Source organism: Salvelinus fontinalis, chromosome 34 (genome assembly GCF_029448725.1).
Source record: "Salvelinus fontinalis isolate EN_2023a chromosome 34, ASM2944872v1, whole genome shotgun sequence".
NCBI lineage: Eukaryota > Metazoa > Chordata > Actinopteri > Salmoniformes > Salmonidae > Salvelinus > Salvelinus fontinalis.
In genome coordinates this window covers 11,879,548-11,907,152 of record NC_074698.1, presented here as the reverse complement: position 1 = coordinate 11,907,152, position 27,605 = coordinate 11,879,548, and the positions used below count along the sequence as shown (strand labels likewise).

Here is a 27,605-nt window from a genome sequence, read left to right as displayed (position 1 = left end):
ATGAAGAATTTGCATTGTAATATAGGTATACCAAAATTATAATAATATATGACATTATTCTACAGTAGTAGTGATGCATAAAATTATAATTTAAAAAGGATTGAAGTGCAGAATACAAAGGTACACTGAGTATACCAATCATTAGGGACACCTTCCTAATGTGGAGTTGCATCACCCTCTGAATGGCACACATACACAGTCCATGTCTCAATTGTCTCAAGGCCTAAACATCCTTCCTTAACCGGTCTCCTCCCCTTCATCTACACTGATTGAAGTGGATTTACAAGTGATATCAGTAAGGGATCATACCTTTCAGCAGGATTCACCTGGTCAGTCTGTCATGGAAAGAGCAGGTGTTCTTAATCTTTTGTATGCTCATTGGTGTCTCAATTTGGATTTCTCTTTTTACGTCAACCCCCCCCCCCCCCCACCTTTAATATAGGATTTCCTGAGCAATTGGATTTTATAACGTTTTATATTTGTTTTACTTTCTTTTTTATACATTTATATTTGTATTACTTGTTCACAACTATAGGTTTACCTACTCGCACATTTGTTTTAGTTTTTAACCTTCTGTAAAATGCTCAGTTTGTATTTTTCCCCATTTTGTTTTTATGAGTTTTTGGAAGAAAATATTAAATCAGCTTTCATCGTAAATCGTCTCTGTGTGTGTTTCTAGCAACAGTAGAAACTGGACCAGTCTCTCAGGCTTTCTTGAATCTTCATTACAACGTGGATGATACTGTAATTATAATACATTCCAAGACAATGTTCCTCTGCCCTTACGTAGGCTATTAGACTAATCCGTGAAACGAATAATCATAATAATAAAAGTAGGCTATTAGCGTACTCTGCAGTGGGTATTGAACAGGACCTGGCACGCAATTAACGTTTGGCAAGGTGTTTGAATAGTGCATTTCTAGAGCCAGCTGTAGCCTACTTGTGGATGATTTGACCAACAGAGCGCGCTGTTGCATTTAGTGTCGACGTAGATTTCTTGGGCCCGCTGCGCACGCTGTCATGTCTGCAGCAGACCAGCAGAGGACGCTGGTAGCTGTATTTGTGTTGGAGACCAAACTATTGTTTCCCCAATTTCCCTCAAAAACAACAAAAACAAAACCATCAAAAAAGCAGACTTCCACTTTGCCAAATAACCCAAATCCACTGCGCTATGCAATGCTTAGGCTGCATATAAACCCCTTTTCAAAATCAAATCGCCTGCTGCCAATGTCATCAACATTATAATCACTTGAATCTGGTCTATTAATCATTACCTCGTACATTAAAAATGTTCCATTACGATTACCAATTGTATGCCTATTGTATGTGACACATAGGCCTATTGTAAAGTTGTAAGTTGTTAACATGTTGTTCTTGATTTACCTATGTCACCGAAGAATATAGATTTTGCCTCAGAAGAATCAATCATATTTTACATTTTGACACAGTTGACCCCATTGATTGATTGGTTTTGATTGATTTGCTGGTCTATTGGTATGTCGATTTTAAAGAGTTATGTGAAATTACGAAATGTACCTTCATTGTGATACAAAAATGTTAAATAAGTGAAACAGTAAAGCGTTGATTAAATTTAGATTGTATGGCCAATGATTTCCCCATGTATGACCCATGGTACGAACAGGATAATAACAATCAGCATGACTTTCTTACAAAACGGTAAAAATGTTCAGAATGTGCCTATGTATGCTATTAATAGCCAATTGACGTCAAACAATGAAAGTGATTCTGATGTCGTAGGGCACACTATCACGGAAATATTATCTGAATCGAAGTACATACGTACAATACCAGTGCCACGCTGACTGCGACTAGGGTGGAACCAGAACACTGTGATAAAACCGACGCATGTTTCCTTTGAGATATGCAGAGACAGAGATAGATGCCCTTATCAATGTGCACCCCACCTCTTGTCAGAGCACCAACTCGTCCAAATATGAGTTCATTGCTAGAGAAGTTGAAATTCACATTCAATTCCTTTGTAATTGTGTGTTCGTTTTATAGGCCTATACACGTTACCAGTCAAAAGTTTGGACACACCTAGTCATTCAAAGGTTTTTCTTTATTTTTTATATTTTCAACATTGTAGAATACTAGTGAAGACATCAAAACTATGGAATAACACATATGGAATCATGTAGTAACCAAAAAAGTGTTAAACCAATCCAAATATATTTTATATTTGAGATTCTTCATAGTAGCCACCCTTGGCATTGATGACCGCTTTGCACACTCTTGGCATTCTCTCGACCAGCTTCATGCGGTAGTCACCCGGAATGCATTTCAAGTAACAGGTGTGCCTTGTTAAAAGTGAATTTGTGGAATTCCTTTCCTTCTTAATGTGTTTGAGCCAATCACTTGTGTTGTGACAAGGTAGGGGTCATATACAGAAGATAGCCCTATTTGGTAAAAGATCAAGCCCATATTAAGGCAAGAACAGCTCAAACAAGCAAAGAGAAATGGCAGTCCATCATTACTTTAAGACATGAAGGTCAGTCAATGTGGAAAATTTCAAGAACTTTGAAAGTTTCTGAAAGTGCAGTCGCAAAAACCATCAAGCGCTATGAGGAAACTGACTCTCATGAGGACCGCCACAGGAAAGGAAGACCCAGAGTTACCTTTGCTGCAGAAAAAAAGTTCATTAGAATTACCAGCCTCAGAAATTGCAGCCCAAATAAATGCTTCACAGAGTTCAAGTAACAGACACATCTCAACATCAACTGTTCAGAGGAGACGGCGTGAATCAGGCCTTCATGGTCAAATTGCTGCAAAGAAACCACTACTAAAGGACACCAAGAAGAAGAAGAGACTTGCTTGGGCCAAGAAGCATGAGCAATGGACATTAGACTGGTGGAAATCTGTCCTTTTGTCTTTGTGAGATGCAGACTAGGTGAACGGATGATCTCTGCATGTGTGGTTCCCACCGTGAAGCATGGAGGTGTGGGGTTGCTTTGCTGGTGACACTGTTTGTGATTTATTTTTAAATTCAAGGCACACTTAACCAGCATGGCTACCACAGCATTCTGCAGCAATATGCCATCCCATATGGTTTGGGCTTAGTGGGACTATCATTTGTTTTTCAACAGGACAATGACCCAACACACCTCCAGGCTGTGTAAGGGCTATTTTTCCAAGAAGGAGAGTGATGGAGTGCTGCATCAGATGACCTGGCCTCCACCAAATTGAGATGAATTGGGATGAGTTGGATCACAGAGTGAAGGAAAAGCAGCCAACAAGTGCTTAGCATGTATGGGAACTCCTTCAAGACTGTTAGAAAACCATTCCAGGTGAAGCTGGTTGAGTGAATGCAGGTAGACTAGTGGTTAGAGTGTTGAGCCAGTAAACGAAAGGTTGCTGGATCGAATCCCTGATCTGTCGTTCTACCCCTGAACAAGGGAGTTAACCCACTGTTCCCCGGTAGGCCGTCATTATAAATAATAATTTGTTTTTAAATTATTTGCCTAGTTAAATAAAGGTTAAATAAAAAAAATGCCAAGATTGTGCAAAGCTGTCATCAAGGCAAAGGGTGGCTATTTGAAGCATCTCAAATATAAAATATATTTTGATTTGTTTCACTTTTCTGGTTACTACATGATTCCATATGTGTTATTTCCTAGTTGTGATGTCTTCACTATTATTCTAAAATGTAGAAAATAGTAAAAATATTGAAAAACCCTTGAATGAGTTGGTGTGTCCATACTTTTACCTGAAACTGTATATGCAAATTTCACCTACCTTAGGCAAGTAAAAGTTAACCTGGGCAACATGATAGACTACCTTACTTTTCCTATGGTCGTGTATTAGAAAACAAGGACTGTTTTGATATAATTACAATAATAACATAATACTGATGAATATAATGATTATTCCATTGATAAGAATTTGCATGTGATATTTTACCAAATATACTCTCTCTCGTGACCCCAGCGTCAAAGAGAGGTTTCTCAATCTCACTTAGGCCAACGGCATAAGAATTAAAGTAGGCTTGGCTACATTTTGTAATGGCTCCTATTTTACTGCCCATCAAAACAGAATAAAGTGAAGAGCATGGATGTGTGCTTAACAATATATTTTATTATTCATACAAACTGTCTTCTATAATAAGAATATATATGTGTATTTCACGATAGAACATGTCTCTACTGGTACTGTCTGCCCACGCAGAGACGACCACGGTCAGGAACTTCTGCCAGGCCGCTTGGACGTCTGGCGTGAAGCCGCGCCCCAAGAACAATCCAAAATGTCTTTTTGATACTGTCGCAAAGCTAACTAAAAAACAGCATTCCCCAAGTGAGGATGGCTTCCACTTCAGCAATAATAAATTCATGAACTTCTTTGAGGAAAAGATCATGATCATTAGAAAGCAAATTACGGACTCCTCTTTAAATCTGATTATTCCTCCAAAGCTCAGCTGTCCTGAGTCTGCACAACTCTGCCAGGACCTAGGATAAAGAGAGACACTTAAGTGTTTTAGTACTATATCTCTTGACACAATGATGAAAATAATCATGGCCTCTAAACCTTCAAGCTGCATACTGGACCCTATTCCAACTAAACTACTGAAAGAGCTGCTTCCTGTGCTTGGCCCTCCTATGTTGAACATAATAAACGGCTCTCTATCCACCGGATGTGTACCCAAACTCATTAAAAGTGGCAGTAATAAAGCCTCTCTTGAAAAAGCCAAACCTTGACCCAGAAAATATAAAAAACTATCGGCCTATATCGAATCTTCCATTCCTCTCAAAAATTTCAGAAAAAGCTGTTGCGCAGCAACTCACTGTCTTCCTGAAGACAAACAATGTATACGAAATGCTTCAGTCTGGATTTAGACCCCATCATAGCACTGAGACTGCACTTGTGAAGGTGGTAAATGACCTTTTAATGGCGTCAGACCAAGGCTCTGCATCTGTCCTCGTGCTACTAGACCTTAGTGCTGCCTTTGATACCATCGATCATCACATTCTTTTGGAGAGATTGGAAACCCAAATTGGTCTACACGGACAAGTTCTGTCCTGGTTTAGATCTTATCTGTCGGAAAGATATCAGTTTGTCTCTGTGAATGGTTTGTCCTCTGATAAATCAACTGTACATTTCGGTGTTCCTCAAGGTTCCGTTTTAGGACCACTATTGTTTTCACTATATATTTTACCTCTTGGGGATGTCATTCGAAAACATAATGTTAACTTTCACTGCTATGCGGATGACACACAGCTGTACATTTCAATGAAACATGGTGAAGCCCCAAATTTGCCCTCCCTAGAAGCCTGTGTTTCAGACATGAGGAAGTGGATGGCTGAAAACTTTCTACTTTTAAACTCGGACAAAACAGAGATGCTTGTTCTAGGTCGCAAGAAACAAAGAGATCTTCTGTTAAATCTGACAATGAATCTTGATGGATGTAAAGTCGTCTCAAATAAAACTGTGAAGGACCTCGTCGTTACTCTGGACCCTGATCTCTCTTTTGACGAACATATCAAGACTGTTTCAAGGACAGCTTTTTTTCATTTACATAACATTGCAAAAATCAGAAATTGTCTGTCCAGAAATGATGCAGAAAAGTTAATCCATGCTTTTGTTAGACTACTGCAATGCTCTACTTTCTGGCTACCCGGATAAAGCACTAAATAAACTTCAGTTAGTGCTAAATACGGCTGCTAAAATCCTGCCTAGAACCAAAAAAATTGATCATATTACTCCAGTGCTAGCCTCCCTACACTGGCTTCCTGTTAAGGCAAGGGCTGATTTCAAGGTTTTACTGTTAACCTACAAAGCGTTACATGGGCTTGCTCCTACCTATCTTTCCGAGTTGGTCCTGCCGTACTTACCTACACGTACGCTACGTTCACAAGACGCAGGCCTCCTAATTGTCCCTAGAATTTCTAAGCAAACAGCTGGAGGCAGGGCTTTCTCCTATAGATCTCAATTTTTATGGAATGGTCTGCCTACCCATGTTAGAGACGCAGACTCGGTCTCAACCTTTAAGTCTTTATTGAAGACTTATCTCTTCAGTAGGTCCTATGATTGAGTGTAGTCTGGCCCAGGAGTGTGAAGGTGAACGGAAAGGCTCTGGAGCAACGAACCGCCCTTGCTGTCTCTGCCTGGCCGGTTCCCCTCTCTCCACTGGGATTCTCTGCCTCTAATCCTATTACAGGGGCTGAGTCACTGGCTTACTGGTGCTTTTTCATGCCGTCCCTAGGAGGGGTGCATCACTTGAGTGCGTTGAGTCACTGACGTGATCTTCCTGTCTGGGTTGGCGCCCCCCCTTGGGTTGTGCCGTGGCGGAGATCTTTGTGGGCTATACTCGGCCTTGTCTCAGGATGGTAAGTTGGTGGTTGAAGTTATCCCTCTAGTGGTATGGGGGTTGTGACTTGGCAAAGTGGGTGGGGTTATATCCTTCCTGTTTGGGCCTGTCCGGGGGTATCATCGGATGGGGCCACAGTGTCTCCTGACCCCTCCTGTCTCAGCCTCCAGTATTTATGCTGCATTAGTTTATGTGTCGGGGGGCTAGGGTCAGTTTGTTATATCTGGAGTACTTCTCCTGTCTTATCCGGTGTCCTGTGTGAATTTAAGTATGCTCTCTCTAATTCTCTCTTTCTCTCTTTCTTTCTCTCTCTCGGAGGACCTGAGCCCTAGGACCATGCCTCAGGATGACCTGACATGATGACTCCTTGCTGTCCCCAGTCTACCTGGCCGTGCTGCTGCTCCTGTTTCAACTGTTCTGCCTGCGGCTATGGAACCCTGACCTGTTCACCGGACGTGCTACCTGTCCCAGACCTGCTGTTTCCAACTCTCTAAGGATATTTGCAAGAACAGTATTCTCTTGGATGTAAATCAATGAGAAAAAACATATTGTTAATTTGTTTTAGGCACTTCCATTAGTACTCATATTTACACGTCTTTTCAACTCCAAAATCTTACCCTGAAGTTGTCGGGATCCACATGAAGTTTCTCCGAGTGCAGAATGCTCAGCTCGACGTAGGTGTTCTTGATGTCATCCATATTCTGCACAGCTCGCTCGAGACCGTTCAGCACGGTGATGCCATGGTTGGCAACTTTTTTATTGCCCATAATAGCCGCTGCGCTGTTTAAGTCTCCAAAGGTTCCAAAGTACCTCTGAGTCCATGGATATACAATATGACACCTGGAAAATACAAATTATATTATAAGATACATAATATATACTAATCAATTTAATTCAATGAATCCATAGAAATGTAGTTATTAGGATGACACTACAAAAAATATTACAGTAGCTAATGTTTGGTAGCTGCTGAGACAAAGTGTGCCCTCATCATCAGTGAGATTTCTTTAACTGGTGGAGCTCTTCTTCAGCACCACCAAGTTCACCCTGACCATCGCTCTATGCTGCTACCTGACCGATTAGCGGAGCTGTCCTTTCAGCACCACATTTTCACAGTCTAAAGAGAATCCTTGTGTTGTCGTGGTATGGTCAAATGTTGACAAAGTACAAGCTTAAATTGTGACACAGGCTTTGACCCTACTGACTATGCGTCCAGGTCTGAAGATTTGTGGACTTCTGCTTTTCAATGGGAGTTCACCCATTTTCATTCAATATCCATATCTCCAGGAGCCAGGGGTTTTCAAAATGTTCTTGCCCAGGGACCCTGTCCCAGGTAAACCGGCGGCCCAAGGACCCCCATAGTAAGTTAGCGGGGGAAAAATCCACATCTTGTCTTATGATCAGGTGAATGATACACTATACTGTATATACAAAAGTACACTACAAAAGTATGTGGACACTCCTTCAAATTAGTGGTTTTGGCTATTTCAGCCACATCCGTTGCTGACAGGTGTTTGAAATCGAGCACACAACCATGCAACCTCTATAGACAAACATCGGCAGTAGAATGGCCTTACTGAAGAGCTCAGTAACTTTCAAAGTGGCACAGTCATAGGATGCCACCTTTTCAACAAGTCAGTTCGTAAAATTTCTGCTTTGCTAAAGCTGCCCTGGTCAACTGTAAGTGCTGTTAATTGTGAAGTGGTAAAGTCTAGGAGCAACAACGTCTCAGCCGCGAAGTGGTAGGCCACACAAGCTCACAGAATGGGACCACCGAGTGCTGAAGCGCATAACGCGTAAAAATTGTCTGTCATTGGTTTGCAACACTCACGCTGGAATTCCAAACTGCCTCTGGAAGCAACGTCAGCACAATACCTATTCGTCAGGAGTTTCATGAAATGGCTTCCCATGGCGGAGCAGCTGCACACAAGACTAAGATCACCATGCGCAATGCCAAGCTTCGGCTGGAGTGGTGTAAAGCACGCCGCCTCTGGATCAGCGGAAACACGTTCTCTGGAGTGATGAATCACGCTTCACCGTCTGGCAGTCCGTCAGACTAATTTGGGTTTGGCAGATGCCAGGAGAACGCTACCTGTCCCAATGCATAAACTGTAAAGTTTGGTGAAGGAGGAATAATGGTCTGGGGTTGTTTTTCATGGTTTGGGCTAGGCCCCTTCGTTCCGGTGAAGGGAAATCCTAACACTACACCATACAATGACCTTCTAGACAATTCTGTGCTTCCAACATTGGGGCAACAGTTTGGGGAAGGCCCTTTCCTGTTTCAGTCACCATGCACAAAGTGAGGTCCATACCATACAGAAATGGTTTATCGACATTGGTGTGGAAGAACTTGACTGGCCTGCAGAGAGCCTTGACCTCAACCCCATTGAACACCTATGGGATGAATTGAAATGCCGACTGCGAGCCAGGCCTTATAGCCCAAATCAGTGCCCGACCTCACTAATGCTCTTGTGGCTGACTGGAAGCAAGTCCCCACAGCAATGTTCCAACATCTAGTGGAAAGCCTTCCCAGAAGAGTGGAGGCTGTTATTGCATCAAAGGGGGAATCAACTCCATATTCATGCCCATGTTTTGGGAATGAGGTGGAAGAGGAAGTGTAAACTCCAAACACATTTTCACTAAAAGCAGCTGTTTAGCTCGATTAACAAAGGTTGGCAAAATGAATGTCCAAGTCAAGAAAGCTTAACAGTAGCCAGCAGCACTTGCGACACTAGCCTATTAGCGGGTCCTTTTTCAAAGCCTAGGTCAGATACTCCAGTGAGTGTCATTGGCTCAATATTAGGAGTTGAGTAAAGTTGACATCATTAAAAAAAAGATATGCTCCTCTTTTCTACTGTCGGTATGTCATTCAACATTAGTTCATTCTGTTTTTGCCAGCGATATTCATAACATTCAAAATAATGTCATAATAAGAAATCCACTAAAAGAAAGAAGAAAATAACGCCTGAATAACCCTGCCACGCGCCCATGACTTATTTTATATATACTTGGCTGTGTGCCATGAGTTGTAAACAACTAAGATGACACGCTATGGTAAGAGATAACCAACGGGTCTCTTTTGGCGGTGGTTTCTGGGCAGCAGCATTGTGCTTGGGCAGATCAGACAATACATAAAAAGAGCCCCGAAACAGTGAGCTTTACTGAGTTGGTTGGCAGCAAGTCAAGAAGTTGAAGCAGCAAGTCAAGAAGTTGAATCAACAATGAGTCTCTCCGTTACCCTCAGCGAGTTGCACGCCTTCATGTTGAGAGTGGATCCTGCCAACTTCAAGGTCAGTAAATAGTAAAAATGACCTTGTTTTCTTTCTCACTAGTAGCTTTTTCCCATTGGCAACCGTTGAAGTTTGAATACTGTAATAGCTTAATGTATGGATTTCAATCTTCAGAAACATACTCGTGAAATATGCTTCTAACAATGTTTCTGCTCTCCCTTCACCTCCCCAGATCTTCACCCACACCACGCTGGCCATGAAGTTCCCTGATGACTTCACCCCTGAGGTGCACGTGGCCACGGACACGTTTCTGGCCCAGCTGGCTCTGTCTGAGAAGTACCGTTAAGCAATGAGACAGATTTCCACTTGACAATCTTTGTAGGGTGCAAATTTAAAAGAAAAAATGCAATAAAGGAATCGTACCGATCGAATCTGAAACGTTGTTGTCCTGCTGTCCTGATTAATCGTAGGCTATATGTGTTTTAATGTTTAGTTACTTATTTATTTAATTGATAGACCTAGATTATTGATAGTGAAATAATTACACAAATATATCCACTATCCACAACGTTGAAAACTCCCACTACTCCACTGTGGGTCCACATTGCCATTAATAGTAATAGCAATTATTATGGTAATATGTAACCACCACCTTCATTATCATTATTATGATCATCATTATTAGGCTACCATTATTATATCACAATCATTATGACTGTAGGTTTGTTTATGTGTAACTCTTGTGTTGTTTTTGTCGCACTGCTTTGCTTTATCTTAGCCATATAATAAATGATATGACCTTTCATCCTTGTAAGTCATTACTGTTTGTCTTCTGGATGCCTACATTAACAGTATTTAGACCAGGTTATTATTTCATGAAATAATCAATAAGCCAGAAGCACTGGTCTTGGATCAGATATCTCACCCAAACTTGACATGATAATGGTCCTGCTCTTATAGAGATAACTACAATAGGTCATTTAGGTTAGTTTGAACCATTTAATATTATACAACAATCGTTATTTAAATAATTGCTCAAACTTGCACTTGCTTGAAAAAACATAGGCACACACATCTTGATATCGTAGTTGTCATATTATTCAATAAAAGACAATAAGAAATAAATGTATTGTGAATGAAAACATGCTTTATCATCATAAAATGTAGATTAATAAAAGGAAAATAAATTATTACAAAAGTAAAAAAATAATAATAAATGTTTTATTAGGCCTAAATAAAATAAAAGGCAGGCAACATATTTTTTTTATCGGCTTTTGGCAGAACTTTTTTCTTAATTTGACTTATTGAAAACAAAAGTATGAATGATTTGTCTATACATCGGCAGTCACAGGGACATTAAACTGTCCACATCTCCAACAACGCCACTTAAATAATTTCAAATATGAATTGGTAATAAATATTGATGGTCATTAATGAATGAGCATAAAAGGCACATGAGAACTATCGTCCCTGTCTTGGTGGTTTGTTCCTTTCGGTGGTTGTAATTTACAGTAGGCTATGAATGGGCTGGCTTGGTACTGCAATGAATTTCTACAAAACATTGTTAACCCAGCCCACACAAAACTGCTAAACCAATAGCTGGCTTTTGGTGTGGAGACAAAACGAGTATATAAGCTGTCCCTTCAGTAGCATGAACAGTACATATCATATTGAGTGATACCTCACAAACGTCAATATGGTTCAGTGGACAGACTTCGAGCGCCAAACAATCCAGAGCATCTTCGGGAAGATGGACTACGATGACGTGGGCCCCGCGGCTCTTTCCAGGTCTTTGCTCTTTTTCATACCTCCTTAAAAATAGACCTACATTTACATTGAACCTCGTGCATATTATATGATTAATGCAGTCACTCATAATTCCATTATTCACTTACAGGTGTTTGATCGTGTACCCCTGGACCCAGAGGTATTTTGGTAACTTCGGAAACCTGTCCAACGCCGCTGCCATCCAGGGAAACCCCAAGGTCGCCGCTCACGGAAAGACGGTCCTGCAAGGACTGGTCCGGGCTGTCAAGAACATGGATGACATCAAGGCCACCTTCACAGAGCTTAGTGTGCTGCACTCCGATAAATTGCGCGTGGATCCCGACAACTTCCGGGTAAATGAGTTATCATTTTATACTTCACAAGGTCATATTCTACTCTCAATCGTGTGGCAGAATGCGTTTTCTTACATGTCCACGGCTCCTTTCTTTTGCAGCTGCTGGCTGACTGCCTTACTATTGTTGTTGCTGCGAGAATGGGTGCTGCCTTCACCGCTGATGTCCAGGGCGCTTTCCAGAAGTTCCTTGCTATCGTGGTGTGCTCCCTGTGCAGACAGTACCACTAGAGCGTCCATTGCCTGCGTCAACATAAACAGAGCAACATCCGGCGCCCTTCATTGCATGTCTCAAAACAGATGTATCGATTCTGAAGGAAAAATAAAGTGCTAAATCGAAAACATATTTGTCATCGCTTTCATTATGTGTTCGTTTGTCAACATGTATAGCCTACATTAACATCTATTTTAAACAAATGAAAGGTCCACGTCAATAGGCCTACATCTTTTTTTGTGGTTAAAATATGTCTAGAAGTTGTGCAATATCTTTATACTGGTACGCCTCCAAAGCACCCAATTCTCTGTCCAACCAAAAGCACAAATATCGCCCTAAAATACATTTCACACATATGAACTGTGACAACATACATGGGGGGTAAATTCCATAAATAGCGTTAGAATGACATACCCAATAAATATGTAGGCTACAGCAGCCTAGAGGTAGGTAAATGGATGTTTCTTCCCTGTCCTCTCTCTGGCTAATGATGAAGAACTGTAGGCTACATGTGTGCACTGGGGAGGCCGGTTGGAGGCGTGAAAAGTTAAAAGCATCAGAACCTATATAAAATTAAATAAATCTAAATTAACTGTGTCTGCTTTGATGTTCATAAAAGTCCACCGACCTGCTATTGCGCATTGGAACCCAGAACGATATGTAAACACTTGGTCACCGCAACGCCGAGGACACCCAAACCAGAGTGGCCGCCACAAAGCCCAGGAGCCTGACCTCCCTGGAAGTTGCCGTAGCCCTGCTTAAGATATTTAGCCTGTATTGGCTATTGGTTTAGTCGCAGGGCATAGGGTGGCGCACAATTGGCCCAGCGTCGTCCGGGTTAGTGGCCGGGGTAGGCCGTCATTGTAAAATAATAATTTGTTATTAAGTGACTTGCCTAGTTAAATAAAGGTTAAATGTTCTAGCTTGGTAGGCTATGGAGTGGTGGGAAAATTGAAATCTATATTGGGCCAAGTTGGAAGTAATAATGCATTTAGATTATAGTTTATTGAGATGCATAAATACACCACATCAAATTCATGATTTTGTGGCTGTTTTAAAACGAACATCTTGTAATTCTACATAGTAATGATTTATGATCACTATTTGATCAATTGATTTATTGATTAAATCTTTGCAAATAAATGATATGAATTGATTGTTTACCCCTCTGTTTTATTTTATTCTGTAATAGGGTATATTGTAACCATATGTTCAAGCTAATCAAATCCTAAGTTTATTTAGCGCTGTCCAACACTCATCTAGATCTGTTGCCTAATATTCCTACCAATCACTTATTATTATTATTACTAATAGAAGATCATCACTTCTCACAATGGTGCTCGTTTAGTAAAGTTAGATCAAAGCTGAATCAATGTCTGGTAAGATCACATAACGATGACTTATTAGTTTACATAACAGAACCGAATATAATAGCATAGCATAATAGGCCTATAGACTAATGTTACTGTTCCACCAAAAACACCTCATCATTTCTAATGAGATTTTAGAATGGTTTGTTTTTAAAAAAATGTATCGTGCGCCAAAACTCAACAGGATATATGCTTAGATTGAAACAAAATACAGGAAAGGCCATTAGTCTGTTAACACCATCTGCTCTAAATAGTAATTCAACAAGATCGAAATGCATAGACTATTCCCATGAAACTGATTGAGATCTATCATTGGAATACAAATGCAGTTTCGCCGGTAAAACATTAATAACTCTCATTCACGATTGACAGTTTTGACAGTTACCTATTTTGAAATTAGGTATGCCTAATTTGGTGTTTGAGGGTATTACAAATATAAAATGTTCTTGAGACAACATGTGTGGGCATAAGCAGACGTTGCAACTGGAAGATGCATGTTATAACAGGGTTCTCCAAACCTGTTCCGTTGTGTCATGTTTAATTGATGCATAATGCTAAGCCTGGCTGTTTTCGCCACACAGTTGTTTACATTGCAAAATCGTCTTCCCCTTTAAATAAAAACGATCAAGATAAACAGTTGTTGATATCGGTATTTTTATTCCATGATTCATATCATACAACACGTGCACATTTATGATCAACACAGAAAACCGAGAGGATGTATCTTCTCGCCTTTTAACGATACTTCTCGGAAAGCGCCAGGGCCAACTTGGCGAGGAACTTGTCCACAGACACGTGCACCTCGGGGGTAAAGTCGTCAGGGAACATCATGGCCAGCACCACCAGAATGTTGTGGTTGATGATCTGTAGATGTAGAGGGAATAGAGTTATTATTATCAAGCGTTTAGGCCTAGTCCATATGCGAAATATGGTGTTTCTGAAGATTTAATTGGAACCGTCACAAAATACATACACAGGACTCAAATTTGGACACGGTCTCCGCTGTGATATTTGAGAAAGGGTGAATCGTTTTATTGATTCAGTAAGTTATTTAGTCACCTTGAAGTTGGCGGGATCCACACGCAGCGTGAAGGCGTGCAGCTCGCTGAGGTTCAGAAGACCAGCGGTCAGGTCGTCGATCTTGGTCACGGCATCCAGGACGCCTCCCATGACGGTCAGACCGTGCTTCTTGACGGGAGCAGAGCCGGGGCTCAGGTCCTTCCAGTGGGAGAAGTAGGTCTTGGTCTGGGGGTACACCACCAGGGTCCTGGAAATAAAAACATGTGATCATGTATTATGATTTAACGTGCATAGATGCACAGCGTAACTCTGTTACAAAACAATCCGTTCAATATATAAAGATGTCGTTACCTAGAGAGAGCCTCATTTCCGATGTCCTCTGCTTTGCCAGCCACCTTTCCAAAAAAGGCTTTCACGATCTGTTTGTCCTTGGCTGTGAGACTCATTCTAGCGGTTTCTGTGACACAAGATACTGCTGGTGCCATACGAGTGGACACTGGGAATATTTATATGGTCTCTAACGATCTCTTTGGCTTAGCTCCACCTTCAACTGGAAGTCATTGGATGGAAGTCAGAGTTTGGTGATAACCATTAGTATATTGATAACCATCAATATATTGCTATTTCATTATGATCAATCACAAATGTGACGCTTTACGCACGGATATGCAGTATGTGTAAGTGTCATGACGACAGTGCTGAAAAACGGAAGAATCATGTTTCAAATTGTTATGAATCTAAAGGCTACATTATGCATGATGCAACAATGTCTTTTATACTTCTTATAATATAATGAACACTGTCAGCTGGACGTTTAATGCACAAGGAATGGTCTTTGGAATTTGTCTGATTAGTATTTTTTGGCTATTTAGGCGTTCATTTGTTTTATTGACTCATTCATTGATTACTTCGTTGATGTAATCATTAATTAATTAATTTAGTAATTAATTGGTGAAGCAAAGGGAAATTCTAAATTGATCTGGGGGAATCTAAAAAGGTTAACAGGGAAAGACCATAATAACACTGCAAAAAGAGTAGAAATCATGGTGAATAACAATCTAACACAGGATGCAGTCGAAATAGCAATAGCCTTCAATTCCTACTTTATTGACTCTGTCAGGGTACTGACACAGAACCCCTCCACTGGTTCCTTGGGCTCAGTGCTAGTGAATGACGCTCAACCTGTCTTCATCATAAGGGAGGTTTCTGAGTCAAAGGTGATAAAGGTGATTAGCTCACTAAAGAACTCTAAAGTCAAAGATGTGTTTGGGCTGCACTCTACCTTTCTTAACAACTACAAAGAGTCACTCATTGGCCCCATTACTAAGGTCACCAACACATCTATGGTCTCGGGGTGTTTCCAAGGGTATGGAAGTCGACCATAACGGCCATCTTTAAATCGGGCGACCCTGCTGACGTGAGTGACTACAGGCCCATTAGTATACTACCTGTGGTGTCAAAGGTTATTGAAAAGTGTGTAGCAGAACAACTGATTGCCCACCTCAACAACAGCCCCTTCACATTACACTCCATGCAGTTTGGCTTCAGAGCGAAACACTCCACCGAAACGGCCAACTGCTTTCTTCTGGAAAATGTGAAGTCCAAGATGGACAAAGGGGGCGTTGTTGGAGCTGTGTTTCTGGACCTACGGAAGGCTTTTGATACTGTCAACCATGAATCTCATCACAAAATTGTCCAAGTTCAACTTTTCCCCCGATGCCTTGAGATGGATGAAATCATACCTTGAAGGCAGAACTCATTGTGTCAGAGTGAGCAATGAGCTGTCGCCCACTCTTAGCTATGATGTGGGCGTGCCCCAATGGTCAATACTGGGGCCCCTCCTATTCAGCCTGTACATTAATGATCTGCCTTCTGTCTGTACTGGGTTTGAAGTTCAAATGTATGCAGATGATACAGTGATGCATGTGCATGCAAAGAGCAAACAACAAGCTGCACAAGAACTCACTACTGTAATGGTCCAGGGTACAAAGTGGCTCAGTGACTCGTGTTTGCATCTCAATGTGGAAAAAACTGTTTGCGTGTTCTTCACAAAGAGGGCAACATATGCTACTGAGCCAGATGTCTATGTGTCAGGGGAGAAGCTCTGGGTGGTATCTGATTTTAAGTACCTTGGCATCATACTTGATTCCAACCTCTCTTTTAAAAAGCATGTGAAAAGGGTAATTCAAATAACCAAATTCAACCTAGCTAATTTCCGATTTATACGAAATTGTTTGACTACAGATGTAGCAAAACTGTACTTCAAATCTATGATACTCCCCCACTTAACATACTGCTTGACTAGTTGGGCCCAAGCTTGCTGTACAACATTAAAACCTATTCAGTCTGACTACAAACAGGCTCTCAAAGTGCTTGATAGGAAGCGCAATAGCCATCATCACTGTTACATCCTTAGAAAGCATGAGCGTCTGAGTTGGGAAAATCTTGTGCAATACACCGACGCATGTCTTGTATTCAAGATCCTAAATGGCCTGGCTCCCCCTCCACTCAGTATTTTTGTTAAACAGAAAACTCAAACATATGGCAGGTCAAGGTCTGCCATGAGAGGTGACTGTATAGTTCCCTTAAAAGGAAAAGCACCTTTAGTAAATCCGCTTTCTCTGTGAGAGCTTCCCATGTCTGGAATACACTGCCATCAGACACACATAACTGCACCACACTTTCACAAAATGCATGAAGACATGGCTAAAGGTCAATCAGATTCGTGAACATAATCCCTAGCTGTGTATTGCCGCTTTCCATGTTGTCTGTTGTCTGTAGCTTGTGAGGTGTGGAAACACTTTGTTGCTTTTATGAATTTTGTCTTGCTGCTTTTTGTTCTATGTTGCTCTGTCTGTATTTTTATTTATTTTTATTTTACCGTTATTTTACCAGGTAAGTTGGCTGAGAACACATTCTCATTTGCAGCAACGACCTGGGGAATAGTTACAGGGGAGAGGAGGGGGATGAATGAGCCAATTGTAAACTGGGGATTATTAGGTGACCATGATGGTTTGAGGGCCAGATTGGGAATTTAACCAGGACACAGGGGTTAACACCCCTACTCTTACGATAAGTGCCATGGGATCTTTAATGACCTCAGAGAGTCAGGACACCCATTTAACGTCCCATCCGAAAGACGGCACCCTACACTGTATGCTACGTCTTGCTTGTCCTATGTTGCTCTGCGTGTGCTCACAGCTCAATGATTGTCTATATTGTAATTGTTTTTAATAACCTGCCCAGGGACTGCTGTTGAAAATTAGCCGGCTGGCTAAAACCGTCTCTTTCACTGAAACGTTGATTAATGTGCACTGTCCCTGTAAAAATAAAATAAACTCAACTCAATTGGATAATACATTAATTCATTAATTAATTCAGTAAATAGGCCTACTACAATGACCAAAGTCATTATAGACGGTATTCCTCATTAATCTGACCCTGTTTTGTCAAGGGTGGTACCAAACAAATGATGATGGACATCTCGTTGGCAAAGGTTGAGTGCCAAGATTGCTGTCTTATCTCTGCAACAGCAAGGCAACCGCACCCCTTCCGGTAAGGTGTGTTGGAGGTTGATTGACATTTTCTCAGTAGGTCACTAGTTACGGTTAGGCCAGGTCTATTGTTCAAGTCACAAACTGCTGAACCTCTATAATCCTTACCACGTCGTGCGATGTCACTCAGATTTCCCTAAAAATAGGTAAATGCATATGTGTGTGCTTTGCATGAGAGCTTAGGCTTTGTTCACCAATATCTAGCCTGAAGTCGTGGTAGCAGCTTATAGAGAGCATGTCACCGTTTGTCAGGTGCGTGGATAAAATCGGAGTAATACGTTTTGTCATGAAGAATATTGATTGTTTGGGTAAGCTAATACACCCTGCATGATACATGTATAATTGAAGTATATCTCACTTGCTTTTCAAAGGGTGGCGCTGGTGAAACTACTGTGAAGGCTACTCTAACCTCGGTACCTCCTCTTCTCTCGACCATAGAGATAACGAGGAAAGGTGAGCCAATGATTATTATGTTCACAATATTTTTTTACCCTTTTTATTTCCTATCTCATAGCATAACGCGATTAACCTATTTCGTCACCAATGCAACTAGTAAAATAGCCTATATCTGCATTTTTATTGAAAACATTATAATATAGGCCTACTTATAGGATTTGCATCATGCCTAATGATAACGCTACTCACTTCCTAATGTGTTGCAACGATATGTTATAATAATGTTAAAGTCCTCTTGACTCGTCTTCTTTAAATAGTGCCGTTGCGTAATTCAGGTGCTTTTCCGAACATTAAGCACGTTGCTCTTCAAACCCATTTGGAATGCCAACGTTTAGCTACAATACCAGTCAAAAGTTTGGACACACCAGCTCATTCCAGGGTTTTTCTTCATTGTTTACCGTTGTTATAGGGGCACAAGGCGAGACCCAGATGCAGACACGGGAGGCAGATGGTTAGAGTCTTTGTAGTTTATTTATATCCAAAAGGAGTAGGCAAGAGAATGGTCGTGGACAGGCAAAAGGTCAAAACCAGATTCTGAGTCCAAGAGGTAAAGAGTTGCAGACAGGCTCGATGTCAGGCAGGGCAGGCAGACGGGTACGGAGTCCAGAAAAAACAGGAAAGGGTCAAAACCGGGAAGACTAGAAAAAGAGAATAGAAAACAGGAGCAAGGAAAAACACGCTGGTTGACTTGACAAATAAGACGAACAGGCACAGAGAGACAGGAAACACAGGGATAAATACACTGGGAAAAATAAGCGACAATCACAAGAACAGGTGGAACAGATCAGGGCGTGACAGTTGTAGAATAATAGTGAAGACATCAAAACTATGAAATAACACAAATGGAATCATGTAGTGACCAAAAAAGTGTTAAGCAAATCAACAGACATCTCAACTGTTCAGAAGACATTGCGTGAATCAGAGCTTCATGGTTGAATTGCTGCAAAGAAACCACTACTAAAGGACACCAATAAGAAGAAGAGACATGATTGGGACAAAAAACACAAGCAATGGACATTAAACTGTGGATATCTGTCCTTTGGTCTGATGAGTCAAAATGCGAGATTTTTGGTTCCAACTGCCATGTCTTTGTGAGATGCAGAGTAGGTGAACGCATGATCTCTACATCTGTGGTTCCCACCGTGAAGCATGGAGGAGGAGGTGTGATGGTGTGGGGGTGCTTGGCTGATGACACTGTCTGTGATTTATTTAGAATTCAAGGCACGCTTAACCAGCATGGCTACTACAGCATTCTGCAGCGATACTCCATCCCATCTGTTTTGCGCTTAGTTGGACTACCATTTGTTTTTCAACAGTACAATGACCCAACACACCTCCAGGCTGTGTAAGGGCTATTTGACCAAGAAGGAGAGTGATGGAGTGCTGCATCAGATGACCTGGCCTCCACAATCACCCAAACTCAACCCAATTGAGATGGTTTGGGATGAGTTGGATCGCAGAGTGAAGGAAAAGCAGCCAACAAGTGCTCAGCATATATAACTCCTTCAAGACTGTTGGAAAAGCATCCCAGGTGAAGCTGGTTGAGAGAATACCAAAAGTGTTGAAACCTGTCAAGGCAAACAGTGTCTCTTTGAAGAATCTAAAATATATTTTGATTTGTTTAACACTTTTTTGTTACTACATGATTCCATGTGTGTTAATTCATAGTTTTGATGTAGAAAATAATTTAAAAAAAGTAAAACCCTTGATGAGTAGGTGTGTCCAAACTTTTGACTGATACTGTATATGCAAATTCTGCCTACCTGAGGCAAGTAAAAGTTAACCTGGGCAACATATTTTCTGATAGACTACCTTACTTTTCCTATGGTAGTGTATTAAAAAACAAGGAATGTTTTGATATATTTACAATAATAACATAATACTGATGAATATATTGATTATTTCGTTGATAAGAATTCGTTGCTGCATGTGATATTTTACCAAATATACTCTCTCTCGTGACCCCAGCGTCAAAGAGAGGTTTCTCAATCTCACTTAGGCCAACGGCATAAGAGTTAAAGTAGGCTTGGCTACATTTTGTAATGGCTCCTATTTTACTGCCCATCAAACAGAATAAAGTGAAGAGTATGGATGTGTGCTTAACAATATATTTTATTATTCATACAAACTGTCTTCTATAATAAGAATATATATGTGTATTTCACGATAGAACGTGTCTCTAGTTGTACTGTCTGCCCAGCGCAGAGACGACCACGGTCAGGAACTTCTGCCAGGCCGCTTGGACGTCTGGCGTGAAGGCCAGAACATTGGTGAGGCAGTAAGTTGGGAAAAGGAAACGATTGAAACGTTAGTCATTTATTTGCAAGAACAGTATTCTCTTGGATGTAAATCCATGAGGAAAAACATATTGTTAATTTGTTTTAGGCACTTCCATTAGTACTCATATTTACACGTCTTTTCAACTCCAAAATCTTACCCTGAAGTTGTCGGGATCCACATGAAGTTTCTCAGAGTGCAGAATGCTCAGCTCGACGTAGGTGTTCTTGATGTCATCCATATTCTGCACAGCTCGCTCGAGACCGTTCAGTACGGTGATGCCATGGTTGGCAACATTTTTATTGCCCATGATAGCCTCTTAGCTGTTTAAGTCTCCAAAGGTTCCAATGTACCTCTGAGTTCATGGCTATACAATAAGACACCTGGAAAATACAAATTACATTAAAAGATACATAATATATATTAATACATTTAATTCGGTTCATCCATAGAATTGCACACACATATAAAACAAGACTAGAACAGTCAAATTATATATTATCAATATATTTTATTTCCTTGCATTATTATAAGCCGACCATCTCAAAGCAACGAGTCCGACCACTTTGACCTTGATTTTGCCCCAGGTCTCTATGATGAGCTTCCGCTCTTCAACAGTCCAGTCAACCATGTTGAAGGTGTTGTGTGTGTCCTCTGATCTGTGAGAAGTGAGAAGTGTCGGGCACTGGGGCTTTTTCATTTTTATTGAATCCCTCCGACCCAGTGAACGAATCAAACTTGGAGGATTCATGCCAAAAACGACATCAAAGGTCCGCAAAACGTTAATGGTAATCTATCATTCCTTGCCAGCCAGCTGGTCTTATCGACCAACACCATATAATCATAGTTCTGCCTAAATTTCCAAACGGCAACTGAGGTCGACTTATGGAAAAGTTCCACACCGGCAATATGTGTCTGTTTTATTAGTACCTTATAAAAACACCATCAAGACGTAAACTGTAGTTAACAGTAGTTTTATATTATTCACTGCTAGCTTCGTGAATTACTATAACAACGATTGGAAATTACCACCAGTCACTGCAACATGTGGTAGAGAGAAAGAAGTTGACTTTCTTGTAAGGGACCGAGCTAAAGGGCTGTTTATCAGTGAAGTTTAGGCTCACGTTTTATCTTGCCGTTCTGAATGAGTTACACCCTCTGCGTAAAAGCTACAATTGGTTGCCTTGTTCTGATAAGCATTAGAAACACCCTTTTCTTGGCAACAACAATCTCCATACGTTGAATGTATTGGGCAACATGGTATTAACTGATAAGTAAATCATTTTATTGATATTCATTAATTGCGGGGTCAGGATTAGAAATGTATTCACTTTAGTCAATCTAAATCAGTCTCGCTCATATAAAATCATACAAAATTATGATTCCAATTATAACCCAGTGTTCACGATAATTACGCATCAAATAAATAAGACATATACCAAACGAAACCTCTGTCATCCGTTGGCCCCATAAGCCTGTCCCCCAATACGGACAAATAAATACCTACACCATCAGTAAAAAACTAAACAAAAAAAAGACCAAAAAATAAGAGATCATTTATTTGACTAATACGTCGCAAAGAATATTTTTAATTCAATTAGGTTTCTCCATTTATGTAGTTTTACGCAAAAGCCATTCTATAGATAGTAACCAAAGAAATACGTTTATTGAGTGATCTTGATGTAAGTTATTCAAGATCTGCAAAGTCATGAGCCTCCTATCCTCATCTCCACAACCTATGTATTACTTTATTGACGACCTAAAGACGAGGTTAGACAAGTAATTTCATCATTTAGAAAACACATTAATGGATACTGTACAATATATTTCCAGATATCGTTTTTAGATACTTCCTTTTATATTGGTTCACTTAAGTTACTACTTTTGAGCAAAAAAACCTGATGAACTCATATTCGATAACTATTGTGTTTCCAAGTAAATGGGTCAAATTATATTATTTTCTTTTTTTTCACCCAATCTGCCAATACCTTAATAAGATATTTGACTAAGCAGGGTCTTGTTTTATAGAGCCTTCTTAGCGTTAAGATCATCGTTGGAACCTTCTTACGATGTATATTGAATAGCCGAGGTGTTTCGTCAGTAACGTGGCTCTTGAAAACAGCATATCTACTAGTGATCCAGACGCTTTTTTGTCCTTCCAGGTTAGTTTATTTCCAGATCTCCGCTAAACATTGAATCAATATGTTTAGGCTATCTGTCTGACTGTGACTGCCTGTAACTGCAGAACGAAGTCGACAAAAAATACGAAGTTCCCGAAGTATTTGCAATTGTTACAAACAAGTAGGATAAAACCGAGATGACCGCATTGAAAGATATATAGGCTACATGGGCCTATGTAGGCTATTTAAATCATATTGAAACTATTTCATGTTCAGCCAATTGAGTTATATTTTGCAACTAGGTCATTTTTGTCTCAATGTGTTTCATGATGTGTGACAACATGTGAGCAATGATGGGCCCAATATGTAATTTAGTGCATTATTATTGGGAAAGCATAGACTAATAAGCCACCTCAATAGCCTATTTGCAGCCATAGGTGGCAATTTCTCTCTTGGTGCTGATCCGTCGTCAGTATTCTTGTGGAATAATTCTCATGATGAGAGATGAGAGATGAGAGAAAGCTGATCCGAGAGCAGCGCTGTTTTGTAAAAAACATATCAGTATCAACTCACTTAGCGAACATTCTCTCTATGTGCTTGTTTGGGAAACAACACACTCTGATAAAGTTGGCTCGTAAATAAGAGTGCATCTGGTAGGATCATCGGTTACATCGCACCTGGGAAACGAGGCCCATCCCCGTACATCTCAATGTGTATGTGTATTGAACATGTTAAACCTTACGTTTAAAAACGAGTCATTTGTGTTTCAACTTCTCATCTAGGAAAATTGGCAGTACTCCAGTACCCCCAGACCAAGACATACTTCTCCCACTGGCCGGACCTGAGCCCCGGTTCTGCCCCGGTCAGGAAGCATGGTAAGACCATCATGGGAGGCGTCCGTGAAGCCGTGGCCAAGATCTACGACCTCACCCTCAGCGAGCTGCACGCCTTCCAGCTGCGTATAGATCCAGCCAACTTCAAGGTGAGGACAGTATAATATTTATAACATTTCAATCGGCTACGTTTTACAGTACAATAGACAACATAGGCTAAAATAGCCTACATTAAAGCTGCATACGAACTAATTTCCATTTATTTCCTCTTGTAGATCCTGTCCCACAACATATTGGTGGTGCTGGCCACTTTGTTCCCCGCTGACTTCACTCCAGAGGTTGATGTGTCCGTGGACAAGTTCCTGGCCGAACTGGCCCTGGCTCTGGCCGAAAAGTACAGATAAAATATGGGGCATCATCAGACCAGACAGAGCATGTTCTCAATGCTCTGTCTTGTTCTAAATTATGAATAAATGTTCAAACGCACGTCATCTGATCTTTACTTTGCTTTTTAATGAGTCGTGTTGTAGCGTCTGGACTTGATCTGATGAAATACGCTGCTATTTTTAAGGCTGAAATAACTATTTCTCAAAATCTTGACGAAATGCTAAAACGTATTCATAAAGAAAACGGAGACAGTGCAAAACATTGCCGCATGTCCATGAGCAGTCCTCTAAGAAGTTTGCAGTAAAGGTTTCGTAGGTAGTCTAAAAATATAAAAGTGGTAACGAGGAACTGAAAGTACAAATACCGGCAGTAGCCTATAGAATAATCAAATAGCCCTCTTCGAACTTGCTATTGAAAAACAAGATTGAACAAACAATTTGACATACAAACAAATCAAATGTTATTTGTCACATAAACATGTTTAGCAGATGTTATTTCGGGTGAAATGCTTGTAAACAACATCGAAAAAGGATTTGATAGACTACCAGCATATTATTTGTAAATATTATGAATAGATTATAAGCAGATATTGTCTATAATACTTAAACGTAAAACATAGCCAAATGATTTTGAATGGCTGATCATGCTACATTTATAACATTTTTTTATTTTTTTTATTAACCAATGTGGTTCAGTTTCCATAAAATGTCAACAGTTAAATGTCGAATTTTACACTACTTAAAATGTATATCTTCTTTAATTTCTTAGCAATAGTGGTTGATAAATTAATTGATTCATCAGTCTATTATTAATGAGAAGTTGGCAGTAAAAGTTTAAAAAGTAAAAAGAAAAAATTCGAGAAGGGGAACAAAGTTGAAATAGTAGCCTATAGATTTATCAAACGGCTCGCTTAGAACTTGCTGATAAACAATATTGAACAAATTATTTTACATAAGACCACATAAACTATTTGATATACAAAAATAGTATATATTAGATAAATAGGCTAATTAAGGACTCAAATATATATATATATATATATATATATATATATATATATATATATATATATATTATGAATGGGTTGATATTATTTATTAATTACATTTCCTATACACTTAAAATTTCCTAAACACATTTCCTATACACATAAAACGTACATAACGTGTAAAACATAACCTAGTGGTTTTGTTGATCATGCTATAATTGTAACATATTGTTAATGCATTTTTATAAACCAATGTGGTTTAGTTTTCAATAAAATGTGAAAAGTTACATGTTGCATTTATACACGATGTCAAATGAAATACACAGACAGTTATATCTTGTTGAATTTCTTAAGATTATTGGTTGATTAATTGATTGATTTAATAATCTGTAATCTAATGACTTTAATAGATTCCTATCTGAACACTTTATGTAAGGTTATTATGGTTCCACAGCTGGCCATGACAGGAGGTGCCTCTGACAAATGTATTTTGTACTTTATAGGGTTCTATTGACCAATTGATGTATTATTATTCATACATGAAAATGTATGTCATTTTGATCTGGTTAAACTCTCGACCATTCAACAATTTCTTGCCACACTAAGACATCAACCAAACATTGAATAACAGATCTGTTATGAAAAGTTCTGTTGAACCTTTATGGATGACGATTGTGTGTTTAAACAGGAATTTATCGTTGCAGCTCTGCTCTTATTTGACTCAATGTATCAATGCTGCATCTCTGGACACACGTTTGTCTTCATTATATGGTTCGCTCACGCACAGCTAATGTAACATGTCAGTCTATTTGCTAAATATTTGTATATATTGCACATTACCCATATCTGGTGGTTAACAAAGTTTTTGCGATATTCACACCCATAGCCTATCATATTACCATATTAGGCCTATTAGTCTGCTATATGTGCCACCATATTGATGTTCATGCATGAAAAAAAAGGCACAGATAAAAATATTAATTTGCTGATTTTATTTGCTTTAGTAGAAGGAACAACATGTGCCTCTAAAACAAATGATCAGCGCTTGTTGGTACTCTGGTGGTCGTCCGTCTCTGAGTGGAGGGGTTCTAGTGGTACTGTTTGCTCTAGTGGTACTGTTTGCCCAGGGAGCTCACCACGACGGCCAGGAACTTCTGGAACGCGCCCTGGACGTCAGCGGTGAAGGCAGCACCCATTCTCGCAGCAACAACAATAGTAAGGCAGTCAGCCAGCAGCTGCAAAAGAAAGGAGCCGTGGACATGTAAAAAAACGCATTCTGACACACTATTATAATAGATAGGCAAGTACCTTGTATGAAGTAGAACATTTAACTTTACCCGGAAGTTGTCGGGATCCACGTGCAGTTTCTCGGAGTGCAGCACGCTCAGCTCTGCGTAGGTGGACTTGATGTCATCCATGTTCTTGACAGCCCGGTCCAGTCCGTGCAGAACGGTCTTTCCGTGAGCGGCGACCATTGGGTTTCCCTGGATGGCAGCGGCGTTGTACAGGTTTCCAAAGTTACCGAAATACCTCTGGGTCCAGGGGTACACGACCAGACACCTGTAGAAATAATAAACAGTCAAGAATGACAGAAACGTGATATCTGCATCCACACATATCTTATGGTAATCAATGAATGTGTCATTTGTAAAGGTCAATTACGTGTTAATTACACGCAAGGAAGGAATACGAATTCGTCTTGAAAATCATAATAACAAGCGCATACTAATATAATAACAATATAATAACATGACTATCTCCAATAATTTGTGACCCCAGTTTTAAACGCACTACCTGGAAAGAGCCGCGGGGCCTACGTCATCGTAGTCCATCTTCTCGAAGACGCTCTGAATGGTGGCGCGCTCAAAGTCTGTCCACTGAACCATGTTGCTGGCTGTTGAAGTTTCTTTCACAGAGGCTAACGAATCATATACACTTGGTCTTCGTTTGAGCAGCGTTTTTAAAAGGATCGGAACGCCCCCCCCCCCCCCCCCCCCCCAAAGACAGCGATGGGTGGGGTCATGGTAGTGGGCTGTATAAGACAAAAGTCACTGATTTTACTGAGATAATAATGTGAAGGTTTACTATTTACCATATATGTTTAAAAGCAATTTAACAATAACACACTGTCCTAAAATCCATTACGAAATCATTAATTTAAGTATTAGGTTACATAACAATTGTTACATTAACATTATTAGAAATATTAACAAAAATAAGCCCAAAATAGTGGGGAAATATACAATTCTCAACACACGCAAATACATGTGTAATATGCCTAATATCTGAAGGTATAGGCCTATTGCACATTTATTAAACTTGGTAGGGATTCAATTGCTTTGTCTGAGAATCATTTTTCAACTATCTCTGTGTATGCCTATAGTCAGATATTAGTAAGATATAACTACGATATTAATATATTACTAAGGTATATTAAATAGCCTACTAAGATATTACATAATTTTTTATCCTTGTAATACATTTCTAAACAAATTAATTGATATTTCACCTCTATGTTCTGTGCTAGTAAGGTCGAACCCATTGAATATTTATTTTTTATAGTTACACTATTCCAATCTATTTTGGTGTAATGCATCTCTACTGTCAACTTTTCCATATTTCTGAATACAGGCTTCTATTTCTTACTTATGATACAGGCAATTTAGCTATTGACAATACAATTAGACTTTTCTCTTTAATGGGTAAATACCATAAAGC

The 27,605-nt window shown here is 40.0% G+C and overlaps 5 protein-coding genes across 6 annotated transcripts; 2 read left to right on the top strand and 3 right to left on the bottom strand.

The window, feature by feature from the left end:
* Window positions 1–171: 171 nt before the first annotated feature.
* On the bottom strand, window positions 172–8,229 carry LOC129833914 (hemoglobin subunit beta-1-like). The gene is made up of 5 exons (XM_055898740.1): window positions 8,195–8,229; window positions 6,937–7,159; window positions 6,782–6,837; window positions 4,179–4,262; window positions 172–178 (listed from the first exon to the last, which is right to left on the bottom strand). Exons 1-5 carry the CDS (start codon window positions 8,227–8,229, stop codon window positions 172–174), a joined length of 405 nt encoding a protein of 134 aa, XP_055754715.1.
* Window positions 8,230–11,200: 2,971 nt separating this feature from the next.
* Window positions 11,201–12,010, top strand: LOC129833126 (hemoglobin subunit beta-like). The gene is made up of 3 exons (XM_055897430.1): window positions 11,201–11,337; window positions 11,447–11,669; window positions 11,771–12,010. Exons 1-3 carry the CDS (start codon window positions 11,246–11,248, stop codon window positions 11,897–11,899), a joined length of 444 nt encoding a protein of 147 aa, XP_055753405.1. The 5' UTR covers window positions 11,201–11,245; the 3' UTR covers window positions 11,900–12,010.
* Window positions 12,011–13,889: 1,879 nt separating this feature from the next.
* LOC129833124 (hemoglobin embryonic subunit alpha-like) lies at window positions 13,890–14,759 on the bottom strand. Its single transcript, XM_055897429.1, has 3 exons — window positions 14,624–14,759; window positions 14,312–14,519; window positions 13,890–14,116 (listed from the first exon to the last, which is right to left on the bottom strand). The coding sequence occupies exons 1-3, from the start codon at window positions 14,755–14,757 to the stop codon at window positions 13,988–13,990; spliced, it is 471 nt and encodes a 156-aa protein (XP_055753404.1). The 5' UTR covers window positions 14,758–14,759; the 3' UTR covers window positions 13,890–13,987.
* Window positions 14,760–23,235: 8,476 nt separating this feature from the next.
* LOC129833128 (hemoglobin embryonic subunit alpha-like) lies at window positions 23,236–23,936 on the top strand. Its single transcript, XM_055897432.1, has 2 exons — window positions 23,236–23,661; window positions 23,788–23,936. Exons 1-2 carry the CDS (start codon window positions 23,566–23,568, stop codon window positions 23,914–23,916), a joined length of 225 nt encoding a protein of 74 aa, XP_055753407.1. The 5' UTR covers window positions 23,236–23,565; the 3' UTR covers window positions 23,917–23,936.
* A 1,928-nt stretch (window positions 23,937–25,864) lies between these two features.
* On the bottom strand, window positions 25,865–26,818 carry LOC129833123 (hemoglobin subunit beta). Of its 2 annotated transcripts, XM_055897428.1 has the most exons (3): window positions 26,682–26,818; window positions 26,225–26,447; window positions 25,865–26,122 (listed from the first exon to the last, which is right to left on the bottom strand). In XM_055897428.1, exons 1-3 carry the CDS (start codon window positions 26,771–26,773, stop codon window positions 25,994–25,996), a joined length of 444 nt encoding a protein of 147 aa, XP_055753403.1. In that variant the 5' UTR covers window positions 26,774–26,818; the 3' UTR covers window positions 25,865–25,993. The 2 variants fall into 2 exon arrangements, with proteins under 2 accessions (XP_055753403.1, XP_055753402.1); XM_055897427.1 differs by having other exon boundaries at window positions 25,865–26,447.
* Window positions 26,819–27,605: the final 787 nt, after the last annotated feature.

Coding starts and splice junctions, on each gene's coding strand:
- LOC129833126 (XM_055897430.1), top strand. CDS start 11,246: ATGGTTCAGTGGACAGACTTCGAGCGCCAAACAATCCAGAGCATCTTC. Junction 11,338..11,446: donor GGCCCCGCGGCTCTTTCCAG/GTCTTTGCTCTT, acceptor ATTCACTTACAG/GTGTTTGATCGTGTACCCCT. Junction 11,670..11,770: donor TGGATCCCGACAACTTCCGG/GTAAATGAGTTA, acceptor TTTCTTTTGCAG/CTGCTGGCTGACTGCCTTAC.
- LOC129833914 (XM_055898740.1), bottom strand. CDS start 8,229: ATGGGAAGCCATTTCATGAAACTCCTGACGAATAG. Junction 7,160..8,194: donor ATGAAACTCCTGACGAATAG/GTATTGTGCTGA, acceptor TGTATTTTCCAG/GTGTCATATTGTATATCCAT. Junction 6,838..6,936: donor TGGATCCCGACAACTTCAGG/GTAAGATTTTGG, acceptor TTTACATCCAAG/AGAATACTGTTCTTGCAAAT.
- LOC129833124 (XM_055897429.1), bottom strand. CDS start 14,757: ATGGCACCAGCAGTATCTTGTGTCACAGAAACCGCTAGAATGAGTCTC. Junction 14,520..14,623: donor GGAAATGAGGCTCTCTCTAG/GTAACGACATCT, acceptor TTTTATTTCCAG/GACCCTGGTGGTGTACCCCC. Junction 14,117..14,311: donor TGGATCCCGCCAACTTCAAG/GTGACTAAATAA, acceptor CTACATCTACAG/ATCATCAACCACAACATTCT.
- LOC129833123 (XM_055897427.1), bottom strand. CDS start 26,773: ATGGTTCAGTGGACAGACTTTGAGCGCGCCACCATTCAGAGCGTCTTC. Junction 26,448..26,681: donor GGCCCCGCGGCTCTTTCCAG/GTAGTGCGTTTA, acceptor TTATTTCTACAG/GTGTCTGGTCGTGTACCCCT.
- LOC129833128 (XM_055897432.1), top strand. CDS start 23,566: ATGGGAGGCGTCCGTGAAGCCGTGGCCAAGATCTACGACCTCACCCTC. Junction 23,662..23,787: donor TAGATCCAGCCAACTTCAAG/GTGAGGACAGTA, acceptor TTCCTCTTGTAG/ATCCTGTCCCACAACATATT.